The sequence below is a fragment of the Pectinophora gossypiella genome, chromosome 16 (assembly GCF_024362695.1).
Source record: "Pectinophora gossypiella chromosome 16, ilPecGoss1.1, whole genome shotgun sequence".
NCBI classification, from domain to species: Eukaryota; Metazoa; Arthropoda; class Insecta; order Lepidoptera; family Gelechiidae; genus Pectinophora; species Pectinophora gossypiella.
In genome coordinates, this window is record NC_065419.1 from 13,059,467 (window position 1) to 13,082,509 (window position 23,043).

Sequence of the window (23,043 nt, forward strand, 5' to 3'; positions counted from 1 at the left end):
TTAAGGGACCATAAACATAAGTTTTCATCATCAATTTAAGAGCCACGCTCCTGTCGGTGCATCATTCTCCATGCTACTTTTTTTAGGGAAAAATAGGGCAGTGGTTTCCCTCTTGCCTTCTGCCCCGCAGTAATCTGTCTGACGCAAGTGGGATGGCGCCCAGAGTATTCTATTAAAAAACCATATTAGGACTCCTGTCCTCCGCCTCTGAATAGTACTGACAGTTATTGCTGCCCTCTGTTAGGTTCCAGGTTACAGTCCCTGTGACTGAGCAACAAAGTAATGCTCTAAGGGTTCCGATTTTCTTTTTGAGCTACGTAACCCTAAAAAGAATCAGGATCATTAATGGCGACTGACAAATAATTTCCTGTAAATTCTAACTTTATGTGGCAACTGTGGAAACTCCGACGCGACTGCAATACAATGCAGCTTTGAGATAAAAAGTGCATTCAGCGGATAAAGCAGCTGAAAGATCGCCCGGGGCTAACTTTATTCTGTTGCAAGGAAATTATTTCGCTCTGTGAGGCTTCTCTTTTGTAATAATGCAGGCTGTATAATGATGCGATGTATAATATTTTTTCTACGATAAAATACTCTAAAAATAAATAATAGTTTAAGAAAGATGTAGAGTAAGGCTCGTATTGTTCGTCAATTATTTAATTTAGATGCACAAGAGCTCTCAGTCTGACCTGGTTCAAACAGACCCATCACGTTAGCAGCATTGCCGTGTTGTACAGCCACAGTTAGGCGTTAGACAAGGCCCACCAGCGGGCACTACCAGATCCCATGAAGAATGTAAATAATAAATAAATAAAATAAATCCCTCCTTATCACAGGAAAGTTAAAAACCTTAGTATGATCGGCTATTTATCAAAATAATACTTTTGTATGCAGTCTCTTACGAAAAGTAATGATAAAATTGCAACCTGGTACCTACATAAGATACACATTTTCGGTAAAGTGGCTATGCAATTTGAGAAGCAGTTTTGCTATCGTAATTATCTGTTTGCAGGAGTAGTAGTAAAAAAGAGTAGGGTTGAACCGGCGGCAGCGGTTCTGATACAAAATGCGCGTCAGGGCCTTTCCGACCTCTTTCTTCTATTCGCCGTTCCTGCTGAGTGTCAAGGGCAATACGAAGCCTGCCTGGACTAGTTAAAGCAGAAAAGGCTTTATTTTCTTCCCACTGTTTCTCCCTGCGACACACGATTCGTTTCACACGTGAGAAATGCTGCAAAAGATGACAGTTACACAGCCTGTTTTACCATCATCTGTCAAGCAAGTTGTTGTGGCCAATTATCGAAGAAGCGAAAGTGGTGTGTTGGAATATACTTCATTCAGATATCAGAATCATTTAGAGAATAGGCCTGGCATTCAGAGGGGAAATGCTGCCAGCGTTTTGGGCGCTCTGCCTCAGTGTGGCGCGCTGGAGGAGGTTTTCTATTTATAATTAGCTCGTGTTGTTGTTTTTGTTATTTAATGTGAATAAATAAATAACTGGAAAAAAAAGAATCATTTATTCAGCGTAATTATCATGGATAAACTTGTTGAAGGTCAATTAACATTTTTGAATTTACGTCATTTCGCAAGGTTTTATGGCTGAGGAGAAGAAATGACAAGAAACTGCAACAGCAACACATCTTTTAAATCAATCAAAATCAATACATTACAATTTATTTAATAACTAGAGGAACACATTCAATACCAGACATTTTTTTATCATTTAGGTAATCATTAATCTTATAATAAGCTTTTTTTTTATGTACGATAAGCTTTACATGAGCTTTAAATTTATTTTCTGACAAATTTAAAATATTATCTGGTATTTTATTGTACAAACGTAAATATAACCCCAAAAAAGGTGAATTTAATTTACTTAATCTATAATTTTGAATAGCAATTTTATTTTTATTCCTTGTATTGTAAGTGTGCCTTTTACAGTTTTCGGAAGGAGAGATACTTTTTTACGTACTTACATTATGTTTTCATATTCATAACATACATGCCCAGTGCACAGGCCTGCCCTCAATCAACCGGAGGGGGTATGGAGCATACACCACCACGCTGCTTCGCTGCGGGTTAGTGGAGCTGTTTTACGTCTAATAGCCGGGAACTTGACATTCAGAATTTGCCTTTCAACTGTTTTAAGACAGTATTATTATTATTATTATTATTAGCCTATATGATCCCACTGCTGAGCAAAGGCCTCCCCCATATTTTTCCAAGTAGTTAAACAAAAACTTTACAAAAAAGGTTATTATAAAGTTAGTGATTATTTAGAAGATATATGAATGCATGGGATTAACTGTCTGAGAACTGATATTAGGCAGCTAAATTACTCAATTGTATACCAATATTTTATGTTTATTTTTTTAAAGAACGTCTAGGGCCCTGGTTTTCCTGGGAGGTTTTTCTTGCAGCTTCTTTTCCCCGGCTATACAGGTTGTGAGAAGCTGCATTAGTTTTAGGCGGATGAGACGTTCGTTATGTAAAAATTGACGATTCAAAGTGTAACTATGTTACCTACTGAATAAAGATATTTTTGAATTTGAATTTGAACGAGAGCTAAACGTGCCCTCCGAAGCACAAAATCATCTTACTTTTTCGGGAAATCAGGTGATTCAATACCTACATACAACATAAGATATTAATATCTGTCTTCTGGCTCTGATACTATAAAAAAGCATTTAGAAATTATAAAAATTGTAAAAATATACTGTAGCTACCCTTTACAGCTACCTAGTTTTTTATTAAAAACTTGACAAGTTTATTTTTCACTCTATTTTTGCTTATCAGTTTTGTATCTTGTAGTTTAAAGCCCTTTAAGGTATTTTCTTTGTGTTATTTATACTTGTAAGCGTGTTGTACGATACGTGCTTGACCGTTTGAGTACCTTAATTGTTTTATTGCGTGTCTTGATATTGGAATTTTTCGTGTTTTAAAAATTGTGGCAACCATTATGAATGTATAATTCTTCGATTCTCTTGTTGATTGAACCGTGATGGTCTAGTAGTCGAAACGTGCGTCTTCAATTCCAAAGGTCCTAGGTTTTAATGCCGGGTTCGGCTCTACGCTATATAAGTTGAATATGTTATCGTATTGATGTGAACATCAATCAATCAATAATACTTTATTGCACAACAACATATACAAAGGACATAAACATACAAATAAAACATAAGCACAATAGGCGGCCTTATTGCTAAACAGCAATTTCTGCCAGGCAACCTTAGGGTGAAAGAAGATTATTCATTGGAGCACGGGCTGGTGCAATAAACATATAATGATACTAACATGACAAAAAAAAGAATAATAAACATCGACACGAAGAATATTGTTGTAAACATACATAAACCCAGAAAAGAGCAGAATCTTCGAAGGCTACTTGTAACTACTTACAAAAATCCTATGAATATTACAATTAGAACAACTTTTTATTTATTTAAATTATTAACTGTAATATCGTGTGAAGTAAAAAATAGGTGTACTTTTGATAGAATTATGAATATGAAACAACCTAGTTTAATCTTTGAATGTTTGGGGTCATTCACTTTTAAAAGAATTCAGTATTTAAAAATGGAACTATTTCTTCGAAAAGCAAATTATGTCGCTTTTTATTATTGTAATTTATGTAGTTATGTAAATCATTCTCCCATTTAATAACTAAAATATATTCAAGTATAATTAAATTGCTAAAGTTTAATTTTGGTAAAGTAGAGGCATAAACTTGTATAGTGCACGGTATAATGGCTTAAGAGCAAGTTATCTCATAAATCACACTGTATCGCGGTACAAAAAATTAAAGCGTTGATTTAGCATCGTACTGTTAGCGAGAAGCGGATAGCGGCGTAATAAATCAGGGGGTTAAATACGCTACATTGAAGCAATCCATTTAAAAAAGCAACATTGCTATTTGACATTTGTTAGCATTGAGCACTTACTTTTATACGCGCAAATGAATTTATAGAATAGGCTAGTTTCTAACTAGTCAAATCAGTTACTTTTTAATAAAGTCAAAACACTAAACTATAGATTTTGTATGAAAAAGCACACTGTTACGTCAAAACGTGATAAAATTTCGGACTTATCATAACGTTTTTCTTGATTAAAATTCATAAATAAGTTAAATATAAAAGAGAAAAACTGCAATATAATAAATTTTGTGTTATCTTAAAGGACAAATCAAGAGAATATGTTTCTCGTTAGTTTTAGATCTGTCTTTATTTAGTAATCGGAATTTCATAATTTATCTTAAACCTAGTACACGATCCAATTGTCAACAAGAATTAAGCTAAGCAATTATAATAAATATGTTAGCTGTAAGGTTCGGTTCATTCACGTTTAGATCATAGATTATTATCCCGTGGTTTCTAAGATTTGTGTCCGGTTAATTTATTTATTTATCTAATAATTACAACATAAGTTACCATACAGGCAAATGCTCAAGGCGATAACTTAGACCCATAAATCTATACTTAGCTTGTCTTGAATGTGCATATTCGAAGAAAACAACTTTCTATACTTAATCTGTAGAGAGGTCAATTCTGTACATTAAATATTTTTTCAAAATAACTATCAGGGGGTGATAAGTGGTCGATACTGATGCCAAAAATGCAATCAGTAAAATTTTTGTCTGTCTGTCTGTCTGTCTGTCTGTCTGTCTGTCTGTCTGTCTGTATGTTCCTTATAGAAACAAAAACTACTGGACGGATTTTAATGAAACTTGGTACAATTATTCTTCACACTCCTGGACAGGTTATAGTATACTTTTCATCACGCTACAATCAATAGGAGCAGAGTAGTGAAGGGAAATTCTTTTGTATAAAAAATCTAAACCACTCAAGACGTTTGAAATTTGGCATGCAGGTACCTTAAATACCGTAGAGGTGCACTAAGAAAGGAATTTCCGAAATTCCTACGGGAACGGGAATTAGCGGGAGAATCCTTTTGTATGAAAAATCTAAACCACTCAAGTTAGACGTTTGAAATTTGGCATGCAGGTACCTTAGATATCGTAGAGGTACACTAAGAAAGGAATTCCCGAAATTCCCACGGGAACGGGAATTAGCGGGAAAATCCTTTTGTATGAAAAATCTAAATCACTCAAGTTAGACGTTTGAAATTTGGCATGCAGGTACCATAGGTACCGTAGAGGTGCACTAAGAAAGGAATTCCCAAAATTCTCACGGGAACGGGAATTAACGGGAAAATCCTTTTGTATGAAAAATCTAAACCATTCAAGTTAGATGTTTGAAATTTGTCATGCAGGTACCTTAGATACCGAGAGGTACACTAAGAAAGGAATTCCCGAAATTCCCACGGGAACGGGAATTAGCGGGAAAATCCTTTTGTATGAAAAATCTAAACCACTCAAGTTAGACGTTTGAAATTTGGCATGCAGGTACCATAGGTACCGTAGAGGTGCACTAAGAAAGGAATTCCCAAAATTCTCACGGGAACGGGAATTAGCGGGAAAATCCTTTTGTATGAAAAATCTAAACCACTCAAGTTAGACGTTTGAAATTTGGCATGCAGGTACCTTAAATACCGTAGAGGTGCACTAAGAAAGGAATTTCCGAAATTCTCACGAGAACGGGAATTAGCGGGAAAATCCTTTTGTATGAAAAATCTAAACCACTCAAGTTAGACGTTTGAAATTTGGCATGCAGGTACCTTAAATACCGTAGAGGTGCACTAAGAAAGGAATTCCCGAAATTCTCACGAGAACGGGAATTAGCGGGAAAATCCTTTTGTATGAAAAATCTAAACCACTCAAGTTAGACGTTTGAAATTTGTCATGCAGGTACCTTAGGTACCGTGGAGGTGCACTAAGAAAGGAATTCCCGAAATTCCCACGGGAACGGGAATTAACGGGAAAATCCTTTTGTATGAAAAATCTAAACCATTCAAGTAAGATGTTTAAAATTTGGCACGCAGGTACCTTAGACACCGTAGAGGTGTACTAAGAAAGAAATTCCCGAAATTCCCACGGAAACGGGAATTAGCGGGAAAATCCTTTTGTATGAAAAATCTAAACCACTCAAGTTAGACGTTTGAAATTTGGCATGCAGGTACTTTAGTAAACTTAAAGCTTAGTTGCAACAGGATATTACAAAATTCCCACGGGAACGGTAGTTAGCGGGAAAAAACATTTGTATGAAAAAATCAAATCTAAATAAAAGGAGAAACTGACTGACTCAGTGACTGACATATCAACGCATAGCCTGAACGGCTAAACGTAGGCATTTGAAATTTGGAAGGGACATAGCTTAGGTACCGTAGAGGTGCACTAAGAAAGGAATTCCCGGAATTCCCACGGGAACGGAAATTAACGGGAAAATCTTTTTGTATGAAAAATCTAAACCGCTTAAGTTAGACGCTTGAAATTTGGCATGCAGGTACCTTAGTTAACTTAAAGCTTAGTTGCAACAGGATATTGCAAAATTCCCACGGAAACGGGAGTTAGTGGGAAAAAAACATTTGTATAAAAAAATTGAAACCGCGTAAGATAGATGTTTTCAATTCAATTTAATTCAATTATTTATTGCATTCCATGTAGTACAATGGGGTGTTACATAGGCATAGGAACTAAAACATGGACCCTGTAGGGCACAGCAACGTTGAAGGGAAGAGAGGAAGTGTGTATTAAAATTAAAACTCAATGAACAATCAATTAAAAAAAATCAATTCAATCAATTGATTCAATCTAGCATGCATGCATACCTTAGTAAATATAAAGTTTATTTTAGGCTGTATTTTGAAAAATGGGAGTTATTGGGAAAAAAATTGTACTTAGAAAAAATCTAAACTGCATAAGTATGCACTCCCACACACACAAAGATCTCTCTCTTATATAACACGCCACGCGGACGAAGTCGCGGGCAAAAGCTAGTATAAACTTAAATATCTTTATTCTCAAAAGAAATATACATTTTACTTCGTGAGAACTTATAAACTAACTTAATGTAAACAAAATATAAACGGTGAGCGTGCATGAGTTGTAATAGGCTAATTGAAACTCAGTGAAACGATAAAAACACCTTGAGTTATTTAAATAAACTTATTTCGTAAATAACGCAAAAGAAAAAATATTATTTTATATTTATTATTAATTAGTATATACAGGGTGTTAGTGACATCGTAAGGCCATGATTCTGAGTTGATATCAAATGGAATTTTCCGTCGCAAAAGTATGGAACGGAAAATAATTTAAATAAGCTCTAAAATTTTCATGACTTCTCCGACAGGAAATTCCACTTGATTTCGACTCAGAATCATGGTCTGCCTTCAGTATTCGTTACAGTGTCACTAAAACCCATACCTACTTGTATGGCTACTGTATGTACTTGTATGGGGTGTAAGTGACATCGTAACGAATACTGAGAGGTATGATTCAGCTGATTATTCTGAGTTAATATCAAGTGGAATTTTCCATCGCAAAAGTATAGAATTAAAAATAATAAAAAAAAAACTAAAAAAAAACATGAATTTTGCGATAGAAAATTCCACTTGATATTAACTCAGAATCATGGTCTGAATCATCCCTCTGAGTATTCGTTACGATGTCACTAAGACCCTGTATATAAATATTTACAGTAGATACTAAACTTATCAAATATCCTCCATTATTATTATTCTAATTATCAAGGAATATTTTAATTATAGCCTCTGCGAACCTCGTCAATTAACAACTGAACAGGTCAATAGCAATAAGCTCGCCGCCTTTTACATAGCTGGTGACGAATGGGAGTATATACTACACATACCTCTGCATACCCCTTACAGGATACAGGCGTAATGCTATCTTATATTGTACTAGCGACCCGCCCCGGCTTCGCTCAGGTGCAATGCTGAGGAAAAAATGAAATTATTTACATCACATTAAACACCTCAAAAATAACAGTATTTCTCCACTATTTAATGGATGTTATTATACATATTAACCTTCCTCTTGAATCACTATCTATTTAAAAACCGCATCAAAATCCGTTGCTTAGTTTTAAAGATTTAAGCGTACTCGTACATAGGGATATAGGGACGGAAAAAGCGACTTTGTTTTATACTTTAGTGATGACTTAGGCCGGTCGAACAAATGTTCAATTTATGAAACAAAAACAGTTCTCGGTTTCACACAGTTTCCGCTTACACGCTCGCAGTGGGCCGTCAGACGAGTGGTCGTTTTGAGAACTATTCAAGAGTAGTTAAATAGTGCGCCGACGATATATTACGGTGCTTGCCAAATTGGCGCGCGGTGTGGTACCACCCTAATAACTGGGCTCATGCCAGAAGAACTTTTATGCGGGTAGTTTTTATAGAGTCATACTACCAGTCGGGTAGAAAAATATATACTAGAAACCTGAATAAAAGGCATTCGTGGAATAGGTTTAAATGACGGGGGATAATAGTATACCTAAGGGACTAGAGTTAATAAGGTAGTTAAAAAGTATCTTCTTCTTGTCGTGTGGGTTGTGAGGTGGAATACCAACCTCATCAACCCCGGTGGCAGGGTTACTATTGAGCCGCCAAAGGCCCCTGACATGGCTCATGTAACGTTTACATACTTACAACAGTAAGTTGTAACCGAGACCAACGGCTTAACGTGCCTTCCGAGACACGTATTATCTTACTTTCGGTCAATCAGGTGATCATCCTGTAATGTCCTAACCAAACTAGGGATCACGAAGTGATTTTTGTGATATGTCCCCACCGGGATTCGAACCCGGAGCCTGCGGATCGTGAGCCTAACGTTCAACCACAAAAGTATTAAAAAGCTACATTATTTTCTTTGTAGTTCCAAATTAAACATTTTTTAGCCGAATTATAATAGAATCGCAAATTAAACAGCCACAGGCATCCAAAATCAAGAAGTTAAAAAGAATTGGTAATAGGTTAACTTCGAACTAGTCAAATCAGCTAGTTTTTACTAAACGTCAATACACGAAATTACTGTGGAATTTGAATGAAAAAGCACACTGTGACGTCATAGAAAAACATGATAAAATTTCGGGCTTATTATTACATTTTTATTGATAAGAAGAAGATTATTTTCAGGTCTATACATTTGCGACAGAAAATACCACTTGATATCAAATCAGAATCATGGTCTGAATCATCCTTTAATGCTTCCGTTTCAATGTCACTGACACCCTGTATATAACTTGTTTTAGGTTTACGCGGTTATTATCATAATTAAAACACATAATAACGGGTTCTTACCGCGCTTAAATCAGGGATATGAGACTCCTGATATTTTGACACTGTTTCAAGTGCCATGATCACGGGATGACTGATGAGATTGGAGTGGAGTAGGTAGATCCATAATTTTCTACGGGCAGACATATCTGTCTACCCTCTTTCTTTGCCACTTGTCTATGTATTTGATGTCGGAATGTTCGGAACCATCTGAACTCGCACCAAATTCACTACGACCCTGTATATAATATTACCTACGTTACGTAGTATCTAACGTAGAACGCAAACGCGGTGCCGCTTTCTTATGGGACCCTAAACACTACGTGAACTTGCTACGACCCAGCTACGTTCGTAGCAGCCGTAGCAGATGCCGAATACAACATAAATAGTTTCAGTATTTGTTATGTTATTCGCCTCTGCCTACCCCCTCGGGGTTACAGGCATGATGCTATGTTACGTTATGTTCTACCTAAAGTATATACCCGAAACAAATGTTCGCAAACAAACCAATCAAACGGGAACAGAAAGAAAACTTGTTAAAACTTAATCTATTAGTCGAAAACTTTAGTTCAATAGGGAGCGATCACTTCAAACGTCATATCGGTTTTTTATGAATAAGGCAATTATAGGGAGGCGTTTATTAACCGATCAAAACTTTACCCTACGTATTATACAGGATAACATAACATAACAAATGCTTTATTGCACAAACAGGAAAAAACAAAATACAAAACAAAAGAAAAATAGGCGGCCTTATTGCTAAGTAGCAATCTATTTCATCATCATCATCAAAAGAGCCACGCTCTTGTCGGTGTAGCATTTTCCATTTCAGTCTATCAAAGGACTTGACTTCCCTATAAGACACGACGTTAACCTTTTCTTTAATCTCTTCTTGGTCTTCCCCTTTCTCTTTTTCCTTCTAGCTTTCCTTCTACTATGATGTTTTTAATAAATTCTTCGTCAATCTATTCCAGACAACCTTTAAGTATAGGAAATATTTAATATTATGTAATATAGCCTATATACGTCCCACTGCTGGGCACAGGCAATTCAATCAACCGAATGGGGTATGGAGCATACTTCACCACGCTGCTCCAATGCGAGTTGGTGGAGGTGTTTTTACGGCTAATAGCCGGGACCAACGGCTTAACGTGCCCTACGAAGCACGGAATAATAATAAAACACTTTATAGCACACAAATTTACAAAACATTTACTCCAGTGTGGGCAAAGGCGGCCTTATCGCTAAGAGCGATCTCTTCCAGACAACCTTCGGCATAGGATACAGTACACTTGTACAGCTGCAGTGTAGCGCGCAAAAAAGTAAAATAAAGAAATAATTATAAAATAGAAGATATATTTATAGAATAAATATTTATCTGACAATACAAGTAATGTAATCACAGATAAGGGATCCGTGGCAGAGGATTTTACTATCTCGGAATAATAACTAGAGGACGTATGAATCTTAGGTTACTATCCTCGTAAATTATCTTTATACCTCAGATAAGAACGTACGGCAAGCTACTCGTATCAACTTTGTTTATTCATATTTAGGGTTATTTTTAGTCTCCCGTACTTACAAGGAAAAGAAAATTAAATTGAAAAAAAATCTGAGTCGGACGGGACTTGAACCCGCAGTTCTTGTCAAGCCGGGATGAGCGTATGGTTAACACGCTACACCGGGACGCTGCACCGGGACGAGCGTACATCACCGGGTCCTCCTCCTGTCCATGCAAAATTCTTTCCATCTATGTATAGTTAGTAAGCCAACGCCCGTCCCGTCCGAGTCAGATTTTTTCGATTTAATTTTCTTTTCACTCCACCAACCCACAGTGGAGCAGCGTTGTGGAGTATGCTCCATACCTCTCCGGTTGATTGAGGGGAGTCCTGTGCCCAGTAGTGGGACGTACGGTCACGAGCATTGATATGTATACCTTTGATACCACGTCACATTAACTTTTTTGACAAATTGAACTGTGAGTCTCACTAAATGTCAAACATGTTAGTGCGACAGAGTCCTAAAGTGGGCACATTATATTGCTCATGACTGTACGCGGTTTATATGATGAATATTCTCTTCGTTAGTGTCCCGAAGCAAGGGTGAGTGATATAGAAACTAAAATCACTTACAAGGAAGAGTCATGTCTCTGACCAATATTGTCCAAGAACAACCTCCATAGTCTAGTGGTTAGAGCGGTGGGCTCACGATCTAGACGTCCGGGTTCGATTTCCGACAGAGACTGTCGAAAATCACTCTGTGAGCCTGTCCTTCGTTTGGCTAGGTCATTACAGGCTGAATAACCTGATTGTCCGAAAAAGTAAGATGCTTCCGTGCTTCGAAAGGCACGTTAAACCGCTGGTCCCGGAGTACTTGCCAAAACGCCTCCACTAACCCGCAGTGGAGCAACATGGTGGAGTAAGCTCCATACCCCCTCCGATTGATTGAGGGGAGGTCTGTGCCTAATAGTGGTTTATATTATGTTAATTCCATCAAAGACATAAATGTGAAATGAGAGCCAAGTTCAATATTATGATATACCTATGCCTTGGTTGTTGCCTTCAATGACAACTTTAATGGTCAATCCTGAAATGTATTTATAACAACAATATTATAATATTTTATATATTATTTCTTATTATTATTTAAGGTAATACGTTGTAGCCTAAGGGCCGACGTACATGGCAAATGGCGGCCTTATCGCTTAAAGCATTTCTTAACTTCACAGATATTTCCACTTAATCAAACTGTGTAGCATCATTGCACTTACCGACATTTTCCTTATGTTTCTTATAATAAACGTCAAACAGGGCAAAACAAAGGATTCTTAGATGAGGATGTAAGTTGATACCCCTTAGTGCGTGTGTTCACGTATTGTCTTCACGCCTAATGGAATGACCAGCCGATATGTAGGTGATGTGGGTTGAGTAAGGCAGGGGCTTGCCAACGGGGGACAAGGACCTCAAAAAGATTGGTGCGAAATTTATCGACGTCTTCGAATAATTTTCTTACCTTATGAATCTTTAACGTCTATCTTCGCTCTCAATTAAAACACATAATAACGGATTCTTATTTGGATTCGGAGGAGCTCGATGGCGCAGCGGTAAACGCGCTCGGTCTGCGATTGTTGAAGTTAAGCAACTTTCGCAAATTAGTCATAGGATGGGTCACCACAAAAATAAAATTTCATCTCGAGCTCCTCCGTGCTTCGGAAGGCACGTTAAGCCGTTGGTCCCGGCTGCATTAGCAGTCGTTAATAACTACCGATTCGCACTAGGCCCGCGTGGTGGTTTAAGGCCCGATCTCCCTATCCATCCATAGGGAAGGCCCGTGCCCCAGCAGAGGGGACGTTAATGGGCTGATGATGATGAATAACGGATTATTACCGCGTTTAAAGCAAGGATTTGAGACTCCCGATATTTCGACACTGTTGGTATAAAAGCTTTTTTAACTAAAATGTAGTCTGTTTACCAATCAGGATCAGAATCATTTATTCAACGTAATTATCATGGATAAACTTGTTGAAGGTCAATGTAACATTTGAATTTACGTCATTTCGCAAGGTGTTATGGCTGAGGAGAAGAAATGACAAGAAACTGCAACAGCAACACATCAATATAAACTTCCCAGCTATCTAAGCAGCTGAATTTCCCAGGGAAAGCCATTGAGCACAGCTAGTTCACAAGCCTGGTTAGCTTCAATCGGAAACGGAAATGTGCCGGAAATGTAGTACACTACTGCAGTATCAGTTGCGACTGTGCAGGTAGATCGAACTTCCGGTCGGCGGCATAGCCGTCACATCCGGTCGCCATTGCTGAACGGAAAATGTCTTTGGGTGGAATGGGACAGTTTTCAGAAAGGTACATTGTGTATTTAGTTTTAGAAGTTGCATGCATGAAAACATGTAGAATAATTAACTTGACATATAGATTATTTATTTATTAAAACTTAGCACCTTCGCAACTGCAGTAATTTAATGCCCCATACACAGCACGTGTATGAACCACATATGGGGCATAACATTTGAAACTCATACGTGCATATCCCATATGTAGGGCACATTTTTTCATGCCATAAGGTGTCTATGTACATAAATACCAACGTGTTTAGCGAAAACATTGCTCGTGAGGGGTTGATATCTAATTTTCAGTTACACAGTGATCGTGTTAAATCTTTTTCAAAATTCGAGTGACCTTTGATCTTGGAACGAATCGTATTCATCTTTTGTGGCTCTACCCACCCTAATAGGGCTACGGCGGTGTGAATTTATGTTTTTTTTTAATATTGCTACCATTTTCACAAAGCGACTCGGGTCGTGCTAGTTTTTTTCTAAATGTTCATCCCTAGTATGCAAAAACTTTTTTTTACGTGACTTATTGTAGATCTGCCGCAAATGTCATTAATTACTTGGTCCAAGAAAAAGTCCTCAGTGGCGGCCCTAGCAAAATATTTAGGTGGTGCGAGACGTCACAGTGGCACCCCTCAGACCCTTAAAATACAAATTTTTTCGATTAGTTTAGGCCACTGAAATTTACCTATTTAAATCTTTTTAAAATTTTGTTTATGGCCACCCGGTATGAGTTTTCTGCGCAATCTAACCCGATGATGTTAGTTTGTGGCCAGGGTGAACCAGTCTTGGTTGATTTGTGCGCCCCCCCCCCCCCCCTGCCCCTCTATTTCGTCGCCCGGTGCGGTGGTACGGTCACGAGCATTAATATGTATACACTTTGGTACCATGTCACATTAACTTTTTTGACAAATTGAACTGTAAGTCTCACTAAATGTCAAATATGTTAGTGCAACAGAGTCCCAAAGTGGGTAAGATTATATTTCTCATGACTGTACACCTCCCACGCACCGCCCTAGGGTCGCCACTACTTCTGGTATTATGTATCATCTTCTATTAGTTTTCATAAGTTTGTTGATATTGGTATCACAAAACCCGCCACTAAAGAGAAGCTAACACAATTCTCCAATAATATCGTTTGAAGATTGCAAAAACCGTGTCGTTGCGGAAAAATAGAATAAGGGACAAATGGAGGCACCGCGTCAAATCCAATCTTTGTGCGGGTAGAGAGAAAACATTGGCTGCCAACTGGCTGGCTGGTACTAGTAGAACTCGGCCGATTGTCACTAATATCTATTACTTCTTACTATGTGGATAAGGGATTTGTAGCAATTGAGGTTGGGTATAGAAAATTAAATCCGTCATGTTCACTGAGACACTGAGTTTATTATTCTTTTTTACTATTTTTACAAAAAGTTCACCACCTCACACACGTCGTCGCACACCATCCGCCATTAACCCCCTTCCTTCCCCTCTTTCCCCTCTCATGCCATCTCACTCACACACAATCTGTACCGTTCATTCCATCGTGCCAGTCATTCTACAGCTCGATAAACTTTTCTGGGGCCATTGGGTATTAGGGCTCTTTTGGAAAGTAAACAGCTAATTATACTAACCTTTTTCAACTATGAAGTCATCATCTCCCTAGCGTTATCCAGTTTTTCACGGAGTCGATAGACTAAATATTAACAAAAAATAATTAATTATTATTATAATATTAACATACGAGGGGAGGTCAAAAAGTTCGCGGAATGAGGGGGAAGGGGGTCGAAATTAAACACGAAACTATTTTTCCTTTTCAATATATTCTCCCTTAACCTTAACACATTTTCCGGATCTATCAAATAATTTGTTTATTCCATCATAAAAAAAAGATTTCTCTTTGCTGTCAAAATAGGCCGAAATTGCAGACTTGACTTCTTCATCATCGCCAAATTTTCGTCCACGCAGTTCCTTTTTCATTTTTGGGAACAAATAATAATCGCTGGGGGCCAAGTCTGGACTGTAAGGCGGGTGGTTTAATTTTTCGAACCCGCATCGGTGAATGGCAGCCGTCGCAACATGGCACGTGTGGACGGGTGCGTTGTCGTGCAAAAGGAGCACACCTCTTGACAGCTTTCCTCTTCTTTTTTCCTTGATAGCCTCTTTCAATCTATCCAGTAAAGAAGCGTAGTAATGTCCCGTTATAGTCACACCACGATCTTTATAATCAATCAGCAAAATACCTTCTGTATCCCAAAAAATAGTGGCCATGATCTTTCCGGCCGATTGTGACACCTTAAACTTCTTTGGAGAAGGTGTGCCTTTTTTATGCCACTGCATCGACTCTTGCTTCGACTCAGGTTCATAGTGGTGAACCCAGGTTTCATCTCCAGTAACAATCCGGGCCATAACTTCTTCCTTATTCTCTCCACAGAGCTCTAAAAACTGGCGAGAACACTCGACACGCTCGCTTTTTTGAATTGGCGTGAGCATTCTTGGAACCCATCTTGCGCTGACCTTAGTCATCCCAAGATGTTGATGTAGGATATTTAAAATACTTGTTTCGGATACACCGACCATTGCTGCAAGCTGCTTCTTCTTCAAGCGGGTATCTTCTAATACAAGTTTCTCTACTTTTTCGATGATTTCCGGTGTGGTGGCCTCAATGGGCCGTCCGGAGCGGGGGTCATCTTCAATCGACTCTCTTCCTTGCTTGAAAAGACTATGCCACTTGTAAACCATGGTTTTACCAGGGGCAGAGTCCGCGTAAACTGCTAACAGGTCTTGAAAAATCGTCTGAGCGGATTTTCCTTGCTTGGTGAGGAACTTAATGACGGCGCGGTGTTCAATTTTCTCCATATTAGCTGAGTTCTTCCCGATTCACTTGTTTGCTGGTCGATAGTTCAAACTTTAATGACCCGATTTGCTTCAAACTTGGTACATATACTGTTAATGAGGTGTGCAACTAGCGGCTACCTGTACGAGCAAACCAACCCCCTCCAACCCCTCCATTCCGCGAACTTTTTGACCTCCCCTCGTATTATTATTAAGTATGTCATTTCCTTATCTCGGGACTATGGAGTCCCGGATTTTTGGAAGGCGTGGGGCCGAAGCCAATACGGGGTTTTCATGCATAAAACTTCCAAAACTAAATACAAAATGTACCTTTCTGAAAACTGTCCTATTCCTAAAGACATTTTCAGTTATATCATTATTAATATTGACAATCGGCAACAGTAATTCACAATCATTGTTTACAAATGTTACAAACAATCTGCTAATTTTCGAAGCGTATTTTTTTGTGTACCTATATATCTTAGATAATGAAAGAGCCGTAATAACCGAGTTGGTAGAACGCTTGCCTCTCACTTTGAGGTCGCAGGTCCGAATCCACCACAGGCCTAAACCAATGATTTTTGAATTTGTTTTCGTTTTCATGTTTGGAGTGCTCAGCGGAAAGGAGAACATCGTGAGGAAACCCACAATGCCGAAACATGAATTTTTCCTTTGCGGGTTGGTAGGTCAGACAGACAGTCGCTTGTGTAAAAAAACGGACGTGTCAAATCTTCAAGTTAAGTAAGCGGAGCCTGTGAAAAACGGGATAACGCTAGGAAGATGATGATCTTAGTTAATGTAACTTTTCAAAGGCAGTAATCGTTCAAATTAGATTCCAGAAAACAAGATTATCCAATCCCCGAATGGCCGAAGCAATATAGTAAGAACACTTTGAGCCCGAGCGTCTACTTTAACAAATTGAAACTTAACTACGGAGAACAGACAGTTTTCTTTTAAAAAAGGATAATGCAATCCTGGAATGGCGAAGTTTGTTCCGTCAAAGCTGAATAGTTGGAATTCCACACGCGACTGAATGTTAGAGATAGGTGCCTACTTTAGTATATTATGTTTGAGACCCATTTGTGTTGTAATCTTTCTTGTGTCTCTTTTAAAATGGTTACATGTGTGTGACTTACATAACATATCATAAAGAGCCTATGTACATCCCACTACTAGACACAGGCCTCTCTTCAATCAACCGGAGAAGGTATGTAGCATACTCCACCAAACTGATCGACTGCGTGTTGGTGGAGGTGCTTTTACGGCTGATAGCCGGGACTCACTGCTTAATGTGCCCTCCGAACCACGGAATCGTCTTACTTCTCCGGATAATCAGGTGATTCAAGCCTAAAATGTCCTTACCAAAATAGTGATTTTGACAATGTGACCATCGGAATCAAGCCTGGACCTCCAGATCGTGACCCTAACTCTCTAACCACTAGACCACGGAGGCTGTTAACAAAGAAGCAATATTTTGAATAAAAAAAAAGAAACATTCGTACTTTAACTTAAAAAGTCTCAAGTAAGTTTAGTCCTGTTTCACCATTATTTTTTCTTTACTCCTAGATCTGTATAGATAAAAACCTACAATGCACTGACTGCCCCAATTAGGTTTTATTGTGAGCTTATAATATATTTGTGTATATTATTATATTATATTATATTTGATTCGTCATAAATCGTCTGAAACAGACGTATAAGGCGATGATGATGATAATATATTATGTTATGCGATAGAGAAAAACTTATTTCTATATCACGATTCTTTACGAGTCATGAAATAAAATCCAGTTTCCATTTAATACTTCTACAGCATTAGTTCCACAGTTCCACAAGTTTGAACTACTCTTCGTTTTATTTTCAGAATTTCTCAAATAGCTACTTAGTTCTCGCGACACGGCGTCTTTTTTTTACTTTTTTCCGTTTCGATACTCGAACTCGTTCAGATATTTAATTTCCTTTCCGAAGTTTATTAAATTGTTGACAATATTGCCTTCGAAAAGGAGTGAAACTAGTTAAGCGAATCGACTGTGAAATGTTGTAGTTTTAGTGTGAACTTTTTACATAGTTACTTTGAAATTACTTTTCAGTTGTAACACATTATATTTAGACAATGACTCATTATTGAAGGCTCGACTCCAAAGTCTAGAACACAGACTAAGGCTAGCTTGTCTGTGGGTTTTTTATAGAATAGATACACTTCGGTGAGTGTGCGCAGGAACTAGACGAGTTAATTCCACCCACTCTATTCCATCTACGGACAACTAGACGTCGGCAGGCATTTCGTCCTTATGTTGTGGATATACCACCAATCCGCAAATTTTCATAACAAACTGTCTATCAATTACGAGGTCTATGTTTTATAAATTTTGACATAGTAAAATTTTGTTTTAAGTTTATACGGTTATTATCATAATTATAGCACATAATAACGGGTTCTACGGGTTTAACGGGTTCGGGGGCGGTAAGAACCCGTTATTATGTGCTTTAATTATAGTAAAACTAATGGGAAAAGCGAAGTCTTGTCCTTTGTATATGTTGTTGTGCAATAAAGTATTATTGATTGATTGATTGATTGATTGAAGTCTTATGGGAAGGTATCTTAGTAAGTCTATTGGGAAAGAAATTCCCAGTAGTTCAACTGGTAAGACTACAGGGAATAGGGGAGTTATGTTTAGGTACAGATAATACTACTTTATGGATTTAGATAAAATGAAATATCTTGAAAACTGTCTAAAGAACAATGTATCTGTTTGCAACTCCGATATTTCTACTGGGATTTACAAAACAAAATATGTGGATGTTGAAAGTTAGAGCCGATTCTTATTTGGAGCAAATCTAAATTAAAAACTAGGAAGAAGAACATAACATAGTATCACTCCCGTATCCCCAAAGGGGTTAGCAGAGGTGTAGGGTGCAAAGGGGTTTTTTGACGTGACTTATTGTAGATTTGCCGCAGGTGGCATTAACTACTTGGCCGGAGCCACTCCTCGCCAGCTATGTTTAATTCCCATGTAATAGGTGACGACTTATTGGTGTCCGTCAGAATCGCCGGTCACACATATTTTGTCGGCGTATTTTAGGTTGAAATGGTGCTCAATAATTGCTGCCCATTTAGTGCCGCCTAGTGCCTATCACTAGAGTGCATACCATTAACCAGGCACAAATTCAAAAACTTTATTCATAAACGGTTTAATATTTGTAGAGGTCTGTAATTATTACAAGCATCACCAAACCTATTTCAACAAAAAAAAATACTTACTTACTAAAAACACATCATCATCATCAATTTAAGAGCCACGCTCTTGTCGGTGTAGCATTTTCCATTCCAGTCTATCAAAGGCCAATTCCTTGACTTCCCAAGACACGACGATAACCTTTTCTTTAATCTGTTCCATGTAAGCTCTTCTTGGTCTTCCCCTTCCTCTCTTTCCTTCTAGCTTTCCTTCTATGATGTTTTTAATAAATTCATCGTGTCTTATTAGGTGTCCAACCATCTTGCCTCTTCTGTCCTCAATAATTCTCAGTATTTGTCTCTTTTCCCTTACTCTTACTAGCACTACCTTATTTGTAACCCTTTCTGTCCAACTTATTCTTTCCATCCTCCTCCAACACCACGTTTCAAAGACCAAAAAAACACAATACAGTATATTTTCAATAAAATCCGTGGAACCGCAGTCGGATTCACTCTGACAATTGCTATTGACATTGTTTCTAAAAATACCAGAATTGCGCTTGAAAATCGTATCGCAGCGATTGTGCGGCACTCGACGGCTTGAAGCCTGTATCAAGCCGAGATGAGCCGAGCCGAGCCGAGCCACAATGCGCCAACTTGAACGAGGCTTCAACACAGATAGCTTATTTTTCTTTACCCAAAGTCTCACCGGGCACTGGAAATGGGCGGATTAAGGCAAAACCTAGATTTTTGAAAAGAAAAAAGAGGCCGTGAGGGGTGATGGTAGGGTGACTGAGGAAGACCTTGAAAGACGTCATCATCCCCGTAGAATTATCCGGTTTTTCACAGGGTCCGCTTACCTAACCTGAAGATTTGACAGCTCCGGTTTTTTACAGACGCGACCGCCTGCCTGACCTTCCAACATGCGAAGGGAAAACCAGCCCAGTACATGTTAGGTCACATACCTCCGAAGCATTTCTCGGGAATGTGGGTTTCCTCACGACGTTTTCCGTCACCGCTGAGCACATGATAATCATTTATGATCCAAACGTGAATTCGAAAACAAATTCCACAATCGTTGGTTTAGGTCTGTGCTAGATTCGAACCTGCGACCTCAAAGACGCACTTTGACTTTGGTTGGTTGAAAAAACATTCACTGGCTATGGCTTATGAGGTACCGTTCCAGGGAATATTACTGTTGTAAAATCTCTTTAATAGTCAGAAGACTGACTGCGTGTTTTTCAAATTGTTCTTTCTTGTACTTACCCACTTTAGAACTCTGTCGCACTATCAAATTTGACATTTAGTGAGATACGGTTTAATTTGTCAAAAAAGTTAATGTGACGTATCAAAGTGTATACATATTATTACTCGTGACCGATTCACCTGCCTAAAGGGTATATTTGATTTTGTATGTTCCCAAAATGGGCACATCACTGTCTATGGCGGTTCAATTATAACCCTTGACTTTGGATCAACTGACTCCCTCCCTGCAAAATGCAATTTCGTTTTACAAAATAAATGAATCCGCCGACCGTTCGTCCGTTTGTTGGTTCTTTGTACTTTACTGTTGTACTTTTGTATTTGTTTGTAAATAATTGTATTATTGTATTGTTTCAGTGTTTCCCAATGTCCCCGCGGCGCCTGGGATGCCCTGTGCGGGGGAGGACCGTGAGTATTGCTTTTATTCTTTCTTTTCCTTTCTTTACCTTTTTCCCTCTTTCCTTTGAGAAAAGCTTATCGCGGCATTTGCATCTAAGGCATAACATACATAACACAAACAGCCTATATACGTCCCACTGCTCGGCACAGGCCTCCCCTCAATCACTCGCATGGAGTATGGAGCATACTCCACCACGCGGCTCCACTGTGGTTTGGTGTTTTACGGCTAATAGCCGGGACCAACGGCTTACCATGCCCGCCGAAGGACGGAATCATCTTTACGGGTGTTAGTGACACCGTAACAAATACTGAGGGGGATGATTCAGACCATGATTCTATGTTGATATCAAGTGGAATTTTCTGTCGGAAAATTCATGAAAATTTTAGTGTTAATAGTAGTGTTTTTTAATTATTTTCAGTTTCATATTGCGGATATAATCATCCCTCAAAGTTTTCGATAAGTTGTCACTAACATCCTGTATTGTAATCGTTTGCAACTTGGCTAACTCCCTCTCTGGTTTGATGCTTAAGGTTTAGACATTATGCCTTTTGAATCTCCGGTTTGATGCTTAACATTATGCCACAGAGTTGAATTATTGTTGTCAATAGTGACAAAATGGCGTACCTCTAGCAACATATAACATTGCGTTTAGCGTTTGTGCTCAACTTCGCATGACGAATAATCGTAAACTCGACGAGGCGGAAGAATCACAAATCACAGCTGAAACAAGGAATTCCCTCGATTCCTGATGAAATATTTGATATATTTGTATGTTAAAACACACAGAAACGATCCTCAGGGTTACACTAAGGATTGTTTGGTTCAGGAGGTTGATAAATAGATATGTTTGGTTCACGATAATTTAGTGCTTTTAATTCCCAAATGTCCCTCGTTAATCATCGTATTTCCGAAAATTCAAACTAATGCAAATTTGCATGTTCATCAATTATTAGATATATCGTGTATCAGAATTTGAATTCAGTAGGGCTAACTTTATCGATTTTGTCACGGTCATTTTATCGATTCTGACGATATAATTATATAGTTTTGTCGATTCGTGCTAGCTAATATTTGAACCCAAATAAGTCATTTCGTTCTGTCAAAATACGAACAAAATGACGTGGTACGCATATTAAGGGGAAAAAACAAACTTATCGATTTCGACAAAATTTATTGAATCGATCGATAATTTTATTACCGACTTCAAAAAAAGAGGAGGTTCTCAATTCGACCGTATATTTCATTTTTCTTTTTTTATGTTTGTTCGGGGATAACTTCGTCATTTATGAACCGATTTTGATAATTCTTTTTTTTTTCACGTTGCGCATGTTAGCCCTGCTGAACTAAGTTCTTCATTGTTGTTTTGTTAACGCGGAAACCAAAATCAGGATCTGGTATCAGGGTCGTTATTGGGCCGCCAAAGGCCCCTGGCATGACCCGCGTAACGAGACCTCGGAAACATCTTACTTTCAGACAATCGGGTGATCAGCATGCAATGTACTAACCAAACTAAGGATCATAAAGTGACTTTAGTAATATGCCCCCGCCGGGATTCGAACCTGGGACCTCCGGAGCGTGAGACCAATGCTCTATGCGCAGGCTATTGTACTCTGTAGGTATGCGCGATGGAACAATTACCTAACAATGTATCAGTTCATCATAATATGCATCATTTATAACATGTATCTTAGGACTTGAATACCAAGTTTGGCTGGAATTTGCCTCCTGGAGCTTTGTGGCTCTGCCCACCCCGATAGGCATTGCGTAGGCGAGTTCTATCTGCTTTTCAATTGGGGCTCTTGAAACTCCAAAAAAAATCACTCTATTTTTAAAACCCAAGCGAACAAAATTTTCGACTTAAAACTTTTGTCCCCTGAAAAGGAGCTTCATCATTATCACCAGCCCATTAACGTCCCCACTACTGGGGCACGGGCCTTCCCTAGAATGGATAGGGAGATCGGGCCTTAAACCACCACGCGGGCCCAGTCCGGATCGGTGGTTATTAACGACTGCTAATACAGCCGGGACCAACGGCTTAACGTGCCTTCCGAAGCACGGAGGAGCTCGAGATGAAAACTTTTTTTTTGTGGTGACCCATCCTATGACTAATTTGCGAAAGTTGCTTAACTTCAACAATCGCAGACCGAGCGCGTTTACCGCTGCGCCACCGAGCTCCTCAAAGGAAAAGGAGCTTAAACATACTTAAAACCCGACTAGTCGGTAGTCGGTACAAGTATAGACTATAACAGTGTGGTGGTGTCTACAATATCGGCGACTATGTACTTCGAAGCAATACCTGCACGAAAGCCGCGGTATTAGCATGTGAATGCCCGCTCGATTTGAGTCTGCATT

General features: G+C 38.6%; 1 protein-coding gene across 7 annotated transcripts in view; it reads left to right on the forward strand.

Annotated features, from left to right (window-relative positions):
* LOC126373787 (atypical protein kinase C) overlaps window positions 1–23,043 on the forward strand; it is a 322,244-nt gene that overhangs the window by 273,965 nt on the left and 25,236 nt on the right. For all 7 annotated transcript variants that reach the window (XM_050020083.1, XM_050020082.1, XM_050020080.1 and 4 more), the window contains one exon: window positions 20,649–20,699. In XM_050020083.1, coding sequence (XP_049876040.1) covers window positions 20,649–20,699 — 51 coding nt within the window. The remainder of the gene's footprint in view (window positions 1–20,648; window positions 20,700–23,043) is intronic.